The 12394-nt window shown below is 43.8% G+C and overlaps 1 protein-coding gene across 5 annotated transcripts in view; it reads right to left on the bottom strand.

Moving 5' to 3' along the window:
- GAS2L3 (growth arrest specific 2 like 3) overlaps nt 1-12394 on the bottom strand; it is a 36289-nt gene that overhangs the window by 23267 nt on the left and 628 nt on the right. For 3 of the 5 annotated variants that reach the window (XM_075934208.2, XM_075934225.2, XM_075934232.2), the window contains exon 2: nt 881-928. In XM_075934208.2, coding sequence (XP_075790323.2) covers nt 881-904 — 24 coding nt within the window. In that variant the 5' untranslated portion in view covers nt 905-928. Of the gene's footprint in view, nt 1-880; nt 929-1516; nt 1611-9677; nt 9748-12394 lie in introns of those variants that run through there. The other 2 variants (XM_075934212.2, XM_075934221.2) reach the window with 2 other exon arrangements.

Below are 12394 nucleotides of genomic sequence, written 5' to 3'. Positions count from 1 at the left end.
TCTGTACCTTAAGATGCAAATTCTAATCACCATGACAGATAGAACTCCACTGTTTTCAATGGAGTTCCACTGGCATACCCAAGAGGAAAATGTTACCTTGGACTGCAAATTCCTTGGGAGTGGACAAGAGTGAGGAACAGTTAGGAAGGGCTTGCCCACAAAGTAAAGCAGAAAACAAAGGCTGAAGAATAGGAGACTATGAGAAGAAACTTTCAAAGGCAAGAGTGGGGAACCTAAGGCCCGGGGCTGGATATGGCCCCTGGATTGCCTGGGATCTGGCCCCTGAGACTCAGGGTTCCCCCTTCCCCCAACATTGGGGAACCCGTGCTGGAGCTCCAGCTCCCCTGCTGCCCCACTGTGGAGTTGTAGCACACAAAATCTATTAGCCTGGGCTCTCCTAGGCTCTGATGTTCGAGGGGAATGTGGGGAGTGTCTTTCTGCTTCTCATTTGGGGGCCCCATGTCAGTGAGGATTTGTTTTTCTTTTTTTGCTTCTCACTTGTGGGCAGCCCCCAACTGATTTTTTCCGTCGGTCAGCGGCCCCCAACCAGAAAAGGTTCCCCACCTCTGTTCTAAAGTAACAACACGTAAGAAGAGTAGTGATCGAGCAGTTGAAACAGAAGGCTGGGCTTCAGTACCTCTGGGTTACATTAGTCCTGCCACTGATTCCCTGTGTGAACCTAAGACAACTCATTTAGCCTGTGATGAAGTTTGTCCATTTGTAAAATGGGGATGGTAAATCTCTCATAGGGGCAATTGCCTTGCAGTAATTTTTTTTTTGTGGGGGGGGGGGGGGGGGGGAGGGGAATGCTCTGTGATCCTCGCCGAAAGAAAAGATGCCATATACAATTTCATAAATTTTTATTCTTATTGTGACTTACCCGAACTGCATGCTGCATGGTCATCTGTATTTACATGAGAGTCTTTCCCTGGAAAGATGGGAAGAAAGAGAAAACAGGGAATTATTTTTAATGGAATCACTCCTAATATCATGCAAAAGTTTAAAAAAAAAAAAAAAATGAGTGAAAAGTGTCAGATTATAACTGTCACAAAAGTCAGTTTTGACATGCTATTTTACTGTTCTATACTATAAGAAAATTGTAAATGTTATAGGACAAAATGGCAAGTTTCTTCACTTCTATTTAGCTACAGTCAGCGTTTAACAAGAATTCACATGTCACTTCCAAGGAGACATTTATCTTCCATAGTTTGTCAAATCAATGACTCTGGAGTAAATGCCACATGTTAGGAAAAGACTTCTCTCAAACATTTATTTGAAAAAGTTAAAAAAAAAAAAAAAAGGGAAGACCTGCGTGATGACAACAGGAAAAAAATTATATAGTATCACACAGTCACAGTGGGATTAAAACACATTTGTGAAATTTTGACAGAGATCGAGAGAGGGAGGGCATACTAGGAGAAACGATTTGAACAAAACAAACTTCTTTACCCATCTATATTCCCCACTCAGCTGGTCTTGGCATTTCACATACTGCAACAACCTTTACAATACTTACCTTAAGACCATGTAGGTACTTTACAATCAGTTTATTCACAGACAGGAGCCTTTTCTTTGTACGAAACTTGCTCATGCTGATTTAAAAAAAAAAAAAAAAAAAAAAAAAAAGGTACCATAGATGCCCGGAGTTGGTTATAGCTAGACATGCAAGAACTACATCTCTTTTTTATTTGCAGGAAAACAAAATAAATAGTGGGATTGTCTTACCCCTGAAGTCATTTTCCTTCCTACGCATTAGGGGAAAAGGGCAAAGTACATAGCAGGCATTACAAACGAGCATGTTATGGCTTCCCACGAGTTCATCCAAGAGAATATATTTTCCTTTAGCATAAAAAATCCTTTGTCCCAAGAAAGCCCCAGTAAGAGGCTTCACTGACGCTTTTTTTTTAAAATATGGATAGAATAGCCAGTAGAGAAGCTGCTCTCATTAAACTAAGGAGTCCCACATAATCAAACAAGAGCCTTAACATGGTAACTGTCAATACACGAACAAAAGGCGGCCTAATTCACAGGGAATGCTCAAAACACGAACACAGTAAAATATTCACAGAGCAGCCATTACAAGAATGTTCAGCATCTGCACTTTTGGAGAAGCCCTAACAAAACTGGTCTTTTAAAAAGAATAAATAAAAAGGACTGTGACACTTGAACTTCATGCATTTCTTTTTACACAAGTTATTTTGCAATCTTAGCTATAAGGGAAGGAATCCCTAAGAAACTAAAGCTCTGCATTTATACAGTAAACATTGACAAATCAGAGCAAGGACAAATTCTTATGAACTCAGATTCGGATTACTGGCTGCTAACCTAAGTTCTTTTTTAAACTACGAGTTACAGGCAGATCGCAAGTTCATACTGCAGAGAAATATACGTTACAACAACCAGTCCATGTACAGCAGTTATGGTAAAAGACAGGTAGTGGCCTGTGTCAGGGGAATTGTCCTTTGGTCCAATATAGGGAAGGTAAATGAGGGGATTGGATCATATCACCCCTAATGGGTTGGTGAGTATGGAACTGGGTTTCCAGTGATCTGTGTGTAGAGATATGTGAGATTCTACAGCCCAGAGAGGGTTTGATTCATAAACTAGTATGTAGGTTAACAAACAAGTCTTCTCCCCCACTGGGATAATGGAGTTCTTTGGAATACGAGATGGGTGAATGTCAGAATTAAAGATGGTGCTGGAATCGTGTTCATTTCCAGATGTACAAGTTTCTCAAAATAAAATTGTTTTGCTGGAGTGTTTGGTTTAAAGTTTAACTGATTGTTGTTAAGTGCGGTCTTAACTATCACACAATCAGAGCTTGAAAAATCTAATCCCTTGGGGCAGATAGGAACCTATGCGAACAGGAACAGCTAACAGGAGAGTTTGGAGAGGGAGTTCTCCAGGTAAAAGAGGGAGTAAAAATGGGACCCTTGTGGAGCTTCTAAAAGGTTTGAAACCTAGAAGCATCTGTTAATTGGCTGAGCCTCAGTCAGGGGGAGGGGCTACCAGAGCTATATAAGCTGGTGACTCAGCGACCAGGGAGAGTGCGACCAGGAACAGCTAACAGGAGAGTTTGGAGAGGGAGTTTAGAGGGTACTAGTGACTTCGGACCTTCTTTAAAACATAACTCTTAGAATAATCTATATTCCCGAGATTTAAAAAGAATCCCATTTACACCTAAACTTATTCATTAGAAAAATGCAGACAGAAGCCCAGCAGCAGAGTGGGGGCTATCCTGTTTATTGTGTCGAGTGTAACATGTATGATTACCTGCCCTGTGGGCGGGTGGCGTATGTGTGCACTCGTTGCAAGGAGCTCCTGACCCTCAGAGACCGAGTTCGGGCTTTGGAGGCCAGGGTGGCTGAACTGGAGGAGCTAAGGGAGGTAGAGATCTATGTTGATGAGTCTTTCCGGGACACTGTAGTACTGTCCCACCTCCAGTCTGAGAGCCCCAGTGCTCTTAAGGAGGATGAAAGCCTCAAGGGAACAGGGCATTCAATAGGAGCAGAGGGAAACCATCCCATAGTTGGGACCCTCCTCCCAGAAGATGTTGCGGTATCCCCTCGCACTGAGGATACCTCTGAGGGGGAGGGAATGCCAGTTAGGAAGAGGCAGGTGTTAGTTGTGGGTGATTTGATTGTTAGAAACAGATAGTTGGATTTGTGATGACCAGGAGAACCGTATGGTCACTTGCCTGCCTGGTGCGAAGGTTGTAGATCTCTTGAGGCATCTAGATAGACTTATGTGTAGTGCTGGGGAGGAGCCGGTGGTTGTGGTATATGTCGGTACCAACGACATAGGGAAGGGTAGGGGAGAGGTCCTGGAGGCCAAATTTAAACTGCTAGGAAAGAGACTGAAATCCAGGACCTCTATGGTGGCATTCTCGGAAATGCTTCCAGTTCCACGCGCAGGGCCAGGTAGGCAGGCAGAGCTTCAGAGTCTCAATGCGTGGATGAGACGATGGTGTAGGGAAGAGGGGTTTAGATTTATTAGGAACTGGGGACACTTCTGGGAGAAGGGGAGCCTATACAGGAAGGATGGGCTCCCCCTAAACCAGGGTGGAACCAGACTGCTGGCACTAAACATTAAAAAGGCCGTAGAGCAGTTTTTAAACTAAGAGATGGGGGAAAGCCGATTGGTGCGGTGGAGATGCACATAAATCGGAGGGAGACTTCTCTTAGAGAGTCTCTATCAATGGATTCTCCTCTAAGCTGTAGTCAGAAAGAGAGGAGGAGAGAGGACAAACCATGGGCCAGAGCAGACAAACAACTGCATTCAAAGGAATCCAATGCATCAGGGAAGGGCAGACAAATAACCAGTGGCAAATTTTTAAAGTGCTTCTACACAAATGCTAGGAGTCAGACTAATAAAATGGGTGAACTGGAGTACCTCGTATTAAATGAGATTGACATAATAGGCATCACTGAAACCTGGTGGAATGAGGAAAATCTGTGGGACACAATCATACTGGGATACAAAATATATCGAAAGGATAGAGCAGGCAGGGTGGGTGGCGGAGTGGCACTGTATGTGAAAGATAATGTAGAATCAAATGAAATAAAAATATTAAATGGATCAACATGTTCCATAGAATCGCTATGGATAGAAATTCCATGCTCCAATAATAAGAAATTAGCAGTAGGGATATATTACCGGCCACCTGACCAGGACAGCGATACTGACATTGAAATGCTGAGGGAGATTAGAGAGGCTACCAAAATAGAAAACTATAATAATGGGGGATTTTAATTACCCCCATATTGACTGGATACATGTCACCTCAGGAAGAGAAGCGGAGATAAAATTTCGCAATGGCTTAAATGACTGCTTCTTGGAGCAGCTGGTACAGGAACCCACGAGGGGAGAGGAAATTCTCAATTTAGTCCTGAGTGGAGTGCAGGATCAGGTCCAGGAAATAACTGTTACAGGACCGCTTGGGAATAGTGACCATAATATAATAACATTCAACATTCCTGTTGTGAGAAGAACACCTCAGCAGTCCAGCACCCTGGCATTTAATTTCAAAAAGGGGAATTACACAAAAATGAGGAGGTTAGTTAAACAGAAATTAAAGGCACAGTGACTAGAGCCAAATCCCTGAAAGCTGCATGGAAACTTTTTTTAAAGACACCATAATAGAGGCCCAACTTAAATGTATACCCCAAATTAAAAAACATAGCAAGAGACCTAAAATAGTGTCACCGTGGCTTAACCGCCATGTAAAAGAAGCAGTGAGGGACAAAAAGGTATCTTTTAAGAAGTGGAAGTCCAATCCTAGTGAGATAAATAGAAAGGAACATAACCACTGTCAAATCAAGTGTAAAAATGTAGTAAGAAAAGCAAAAAAAGATTGAGGAACAGCTAGCCAAAAACTCAAAAAGAAATAGCAAAATGTTTTTTTAGTACATTAGAAGCAGGAAGCCTGCTAAAAAACCTGTGGGTCCCCTAGATGATCGAGCTATAAAAGGAGCAATCAAGGACGATAAAGCCATTGCGGAGAAACTAAATTATTTCTTTGCTGCAATCTTCACTGCTGAGGACGTTGGGAAGATTCCCAAATCTGCACCGTCCTTTGTGGGTGATGAATCTGAGGAACTGTCCCGGATTGAAGTGTCATTAGAGGAGGTTTTGGAACAAATAGAAAAACTTAATGTTAACAAATCTCTGGGACCGGATGGCATTCATCCAAGGGTTCTAAAAGAGCTCAAATGGGAAATCGCTGAGCTATTATCTGTAGTTTGTAACCTATCCTTTAAATCGGCTTCCGTACCTAATGACTGGAAGGTAGCCAAAGTGACACCAATATTTAAAAAGGGCTCTAGAGGCGATCCTGGCAATTACAGACCGGTAAGTCTAACTTCAGTACCGGGCAAATTAGTCGAAACAATAGTAAAGAATAATATTGTGAAGCCTGTAGAAGAACATAATTTGTTGGACAAAAGTCAACATGGTTTCTGTAAAGGGAAATCCTGTCTTGCTAATCTATTAGAGTTCTTTGAAGGGGTTAACAAGCATGCGGATAAGGGGGATCCAGTAGATGATGTATACTTGGATTTTCAGAAAGCCTTTGACAAGGTCCCTCACCAAAGGCTCTTGTGTAAATTACATGGCCATGGGATAAGAGGGAAGGTCCTTTCTTGGATTGAGAACTGGTTAAAAGACAGGAAACAAGGGGTAGGAATAAATGGTAAATTTTCAGATTGGAGAGGGGTAACTAGTGGTGTCCCCCAACGGTCAGTCCTGGGACCAACCCTTTTCAACTCATTCATAAGTGATCTGGAGAAAGGGGTAAACAGTGAGGTAGTAAAGTTTGCGGATGATACCAAACTGTTTAGGATAGTCAAGACAGAAGCAGACTGTGAGGGACTCCAAGATCTCACCAAACTCAGTGATTGGGCAGCAAAATGGCAAATGAAATTTAATGTGGATAAGTGTAAAGTAATGCACATCGGAAAAAATAACCCCAACTATACGTACAGTATGATGGGGGCTAATTTGGCTACGACAAATCAGGAAAGATCTTGGCGTTATCGTGGACAGTTCTCTGAAAGCTTCCACGCAGTGTGCAGCGGCAGTCAAAAAGGCAAATAGAATGCTAGGAATTATTAGGAAAGGGATAGAAAATAAGACCCAGAATATCTTACTGCCCCTGTATAAAACTACGGTACACCCACATCTGGAATACTGTGTACAGATGTGGTCTCCTCACCTCAAAAAAGATATTTTGGCCTTGGAAAGGGTTCAGTAAAGGGCAACTAAAATGATTAGGGGTTTGGAACGGGTCCCATATGAGGAGAGGCTAAAGAGACTGGGACTTTTCAGTTTAGAAAAGAGGAGACTGAGAGGGGATATGATAGAGGTCTATAAAATCATGAGTGGTGTGGAGAGGGCCGATAAAGAAAAGTTATTTATTAGTTCCCTAAATAGAAGAACTAGAGGACACCAAATGAAATTAATGGGTAGCAGGTTTAAAACTAATAAAAGAAAGTTCTTCTTCACACAGCGTGTGACCTGTGGAACTCCTTGCCAGAGGAGGCTGTGAAGGCTAGGACTATAATAGAGTTTAAAGAAAAGCTAGATAATTTCATGGAGGTTAGGTCCATAAAAGGCTATTAGCCAGGGGATAAAATGGTGTCCTTGGCCTCTGTTTGTCAGAGGCTGGAGAGAGATGGCAGGAGACAAATCGCTTGATCATTGTCTTCGGTCCACCCTCTCTGGGACACCTGATGCTGGCCGCTGTCGGTAGACAGGATACTGGGCTAGAAGGACCCTTGGTCTGACCCAGTATGGCCGTTCTTATGATGGACAACTGCCATTTTCCATTCTAAACAAGTTGCCTTTAAATTAAAAAAAAAGAAGTCTCTAGTGCTATTTTTTTTTTTTTTTAAAGCAGAAACCTTCAGAACCCTGTAACCAAGGCAGTCAATAAATCTACAGAAGTGGCTCCAGCCCGGCCACTCTGGATCACATGATGCGTCAGCTGCCTCTAGTAAGAGTACAGTGCTTTGCAGGGCTGCATTCTTCCTTCATCCCCTGAAGGCGAGAGCAGTGGCAAGGTTCCATCCTCTCCCCCAAAGCATGAGGCACAACAGGCCAAGCTCTGCATGTATGGGGACTCTTGCCACCATCAAGGCGGGAGAACTGTGTGTGCATTTGGGGGGTGGGAAGGGGGAGGGGAAGCGGGGAAGAAAGGAAGAGAGGAACAGTGGATTTCTGTCACCACTTAGGATGTTAAAGACTAGTCGACTATCCGATAAGCTTTTACTTATTGGATAGCCAGTCAAGTTATCGGATAGTCAGTCAACTAGTTGATTCCTACCCAGAGCCAGCCCAAGGTACGAGCCGACCGGGCTACTGCCCAGGGCGCCCCACTGTAGGCGATGCCACGCGGGGCTGCCAGGCCGGGTGGGGGCAGGGCTGTGCATGCGCTCGTCGAATTTCTGGGGGCGGAGCTGCACATGCACCCGTTGCACTCCCAGGGCGCGTGAATGGCTCAGGCTGGCCTTGTTCCCACCTCTATCTGATAGAGGCAGCAAACGGGGAGAAGAGAGGGTATTTCAAAGAGCAGCACCACATAGCTGATCCTGGGATCAGACTGTGCAGCGCTGCCCCTTTGAACACTGCCTCAGCGTTTCGAAGAGGCAGCACTTACAGCTGATCCCACCTGGAGCCCGGGGTCAGCTGGGCCAAGTGACCTTTCCCTCCCCCACACACACTTTCACCACACCCTTTTCATTCCCTCTCCACTCCCCACAGTGCTACCATCTGATGCACAGCGGATCCAGGGAAACAGAACCTGAGATGCTGCATTCCCACGGCATTATGAACTCCAGTTAGCCACACTCCACCTTCCACCCACCCTTTTGCCAGGCCAACAAACTACAGCTAGACCATCACTTCACACGAAGAAATCTCTAACTCAAGTTGGCAGGAGCTAGGGAAAAAACCTCAAGATACAGCTCAAGCTAACAATGCAGTGAAGACAAGTTAGGAGTGTATTGTTTCAAAGATAACTAGATGCATTAATTAAGATAGGTAGTTTATACTCATTAGCCCTTTAAGTCACTATTTGGCAATAGATGTAACATTAGATACAAGCTATTCTGTAATACGAGTTTCCAAGTCAGTCCAAAGTTACACATGCTGTAATTAGAGTGACCCATAAACAGTTCAGACATTTAGCAATACAACTGAAAAGTAATCTCAACAAATATAAAGGCAGTAACAACTAATTTAAATGAAGCTAGAACCCAAACACATTTATCAACTCAAAATGTTTGTATACAAGACTTTGTATCTCTAACTATAGGTTGAAGATTTAAATATAAAACATGCTGGGTGTGATGATTGCAACCTCCAACACAGTCACAAACCAAACATTCTGAAATGGATAAAAGTTGTATACTAGTTCTGATAGTACTGTTGGAACCCACATCTGTGAAAAAACAGTTGTATTTTTAAATAAAACACACAGATTTTCTTTTTTTTTATGTCAACTGGTGCAGATTTAATATACCAGCAAGCATACTGACCATTTTGTTAGATTCTTAAATGTATCAGAACAGATATGATGTCTAGAGAGTGCTATTTCATATTCCACTACAGTAACTACTGTATGGCCCTCCAGTTACATCATAAAACACAAGCCTTGTACTTATTTTCAAAGTGTTTTCCGAGGGTAGGGGGCCTCAAAGGCATGGAATAAACAACCATATTAGTCACCAGGGCTCAAACACCTAGAAACCACCTCTCTTTCCATCAGGGTGCATAGCAACCATGGAGCACTAAATAATGGATTATACAACACCCTACAATTCCCCACTTTAATACAAAGGTGAAGCTCTTGAATTCATAAAGTCTCTGCATGACACAGAAGTTCACTCAAGGAGCATTCATCTCAGCAAGCCACAGAGGTGTAGATGGTTCATTTGGTAAGAATGGGTGTCATCTGGGGATCCTTATCTATAAAGCAGTCAGAGCCAGCTAACAGGGTTTCAGATATTTTAAGCCTGGACTTCATTACTAAATATGGAGGGGGAAACCTCAGGCTTACTACCGCACATGGGCTAGCCTGAAGTTTAGAAAAAACAAACCAAAAAAACCCACCCACTTCTATTTTACCGTTAACTTAACATTTCTATAGACCATCCATTAGTTGACCTCAGGGTATTTACCTTGCTACAGAACTCAAGTGCCTGGTCTTCACTGGTGTTTCACCTCAGAATGCTCATGCACATCAGTTACCTTGAGGTAAAAGAGGCACCTTTTTTAAAACGAGGAAAAGGCACTGCAACAGCACATCTCAACAGTGCTTTTAAATCACTATGATGTAACGAACACAAACACTGTTTTTACCCAGCAAGGCAGGAACTGGGAACTAGGGACGTGATGAGCAATGGTTAACCAGTTCCCCAGAAGCAGCCCCCCATCTGCAGCCTGCTACAGGTGAAGGGCTGCGCCAGCCCCAGCAGCCAGCCCCACACAGCTGATGGCTCGGACCAGGAGCCAACAGCCAGCCGCAGGAGCCAGCAGCCAGCCTCAGGCCCACTGCAGGTGCTGATAGCCAGTAGCCAGCCCCACGTCCATCACGAGGGCCATGAGCCGGGAGCCAGACCCCAGAACCAGGCCCAGCTTGGGGGCCAGAGTCAGGAGCTGGCAGCCAGCTCCAGCGTGGGGTTCAAAGGGCAATAAGGAACAACTAGGAAGAGGAGGGAAAATAAAACAGTAAATATCATAATGCTACTATAGAAATCTGTGGCAGGCCTACACCTATGAATACTGAATATAGTTCTGGTCTCCCATCTCAGAACAGATTTTATATTAGCAAAAGTACAGAAAGGAAACAAGATGACTAGGGATATGAAACAGCTCCATGCAAAGAGAGTTAAAAAAAAAAGATTAGGACTGTTCATCTTAGAAAAGAGATGACTAAAGGAAGGATATAAATCTATAAAAAAGATATAACATATAGAAAACAAATAAGGAAGTATTATTTACCCCTGCATATAAACACATAAACCAAGGTTCACCCAATGACATTATTAGGCAACAGGTTTAAAACAAACAAAAGGAATATTTCTTTACACAGGGCAGAGTCAACCTGTGGAACTCATTGCCAGGGGATGTTGTGAAGGCCAAAAGTAAAAGTGGATTAAAAACAGAATTAGATAAATTCACGGCGGTCCATCAATGATTAATAGCTAAGACACTCAGGGACACAATCCTATGCTCTGGGGGGTGTCTGATTACCAGCGAATGAATCACTAAAAAGTGGCCCTGTTCTGGCCATTCCCTCTTGATTATGTGGTCCCAGCCACTGTCAGAAGATAGGATACTGGGCTAGATGGACCACTAGTCTAACCCAATACAGCTGTTTCTTTGATTAAGCCAAGTTATCAGTCTTCACTGCACCTCAGATCCACATGTTATTTAAGTTTTGTAGATACTAGGAATGTTACCATATAGTTGTTTAGATGATTAACCAATAATTGGTTAATCCTAACTACACACACACACACACACACACACACCCCTTGCTTCCCCGTATCAGAGGAAGCAAGGAGGGGGGAGATGGGAGCCAGTGCCTGTGAGGAACTGGCTTTTAAGCCAGCTCCCCAAGTGTGTCAGCTCCCACAGACCCACCTTCCCCTCTGCTATCTCCCATAGAGGAAGCAGCACTGAGGGGCAGGTGGGAGCTGGTGCTTGGTGGGGAGCCAGTTTAAAAGCCAGCTCCTTGTGAGCACCAGATGATCCCATGGAGCCGCCTGTCCCCCCTCGTGCTACTGCCTCTCAGATGCAGCAACGCAGGGGGTGAGGAGAACAGTCAGGAAACGGTACACATGGCAATCCGACTTTCAGCCTGGCTCCCCGCGTGTATCAGCTCCTACGGAACTACATGCACGCGCGCGCACACACACACACACACACACGCTGCTGCTTCTCTATTAGAGGCAGCATTGTGAGGGGGGGTGGTGTGGCAGGTGGGAGCCAACATTTGAGCCAGCTCGCCATGCGTGCTGGTTCCATAGAGCCACCTCCCACAGAGGCAGCGGGGGGAGGTGGGTACAGGTGGGAGCCGGTGCTCAGAGGCAGCAATGCAGGGAGTAGGGGGCAGGTGACCCTGCTTTCAGGCTGGCTCCCCACATCTGCCTGCCCCCTGTGCTGCTTCCTCTTTCTCAGGGGCAGCAGAGGAAGGGCAAGAAGGAGCCAATGCTCGCAGGGAGTTGCCTACCCCGTGCATGTACACATGTAATGGCTAATAGTTCAAGTTGTTACACGTTTACACAAAAACATGTTAGTTAGCATCCCCAGACTAGTTACATTGTATGGTGCTATCATTTCATTCTGCGTTCCATAGTTTTACATATCTTCAGAGAGAGACTAGTGTTTTATAATCTGCCTCTCTGAACAAACCTATAACATACAAAGATATTAATAAAACATTAAAATTGTAATTTTAAACATTCAAAAATCAAGAAATGGAAAAGAGTTCATGGTAATTTCCTCTCAGACAGATACAACTGAAAAAAAAATTGTAGAGAATAGTTATGCTATTTAACATACATCCGAACATGCAATATGGTTAAAATAGGCAAGTTAGAGCTAAAATGATTCCCCTAGCTTTTCCTTTGCCTGACTTTCAAGCACTTGATTAATAAAACAACAGTCAGCCCTAAAGTTCACTTCATCTTGTGTAGTTTTTTTTATACTGTGCTTCAAGCACTGTAGATCTCTTTCCACTACGAGAGGGCGGGGCAAAGATTTCTAGCAACAGGAACTGTAGAGTGTATTGATCGAATCAATAATGCTTAAAGACTCTCGGCTGGAACAGGTTCCAAGTCACATTATCTCCATATCTGGAACACAGTAATCATCGTTACTGTTAGTAGCA

This window comes from Pelodiscus sinensis, chromosome 1 (assembly GCF_052426305.1).
Source record: "Pelodiscus sinensis isolate ZL-2025 chromosome 1, ASM5242630v1, whole genome shotgun sequence".
Lineage (NCBI taxonomy): Eukaryota > Metazoa > Chordata > Testudines > Trionychidae > Pelodiscus > Pelodiscus sinensis.
This window is presented reverse-complemented; position numbering and strand designations above follow the sequence as displayed.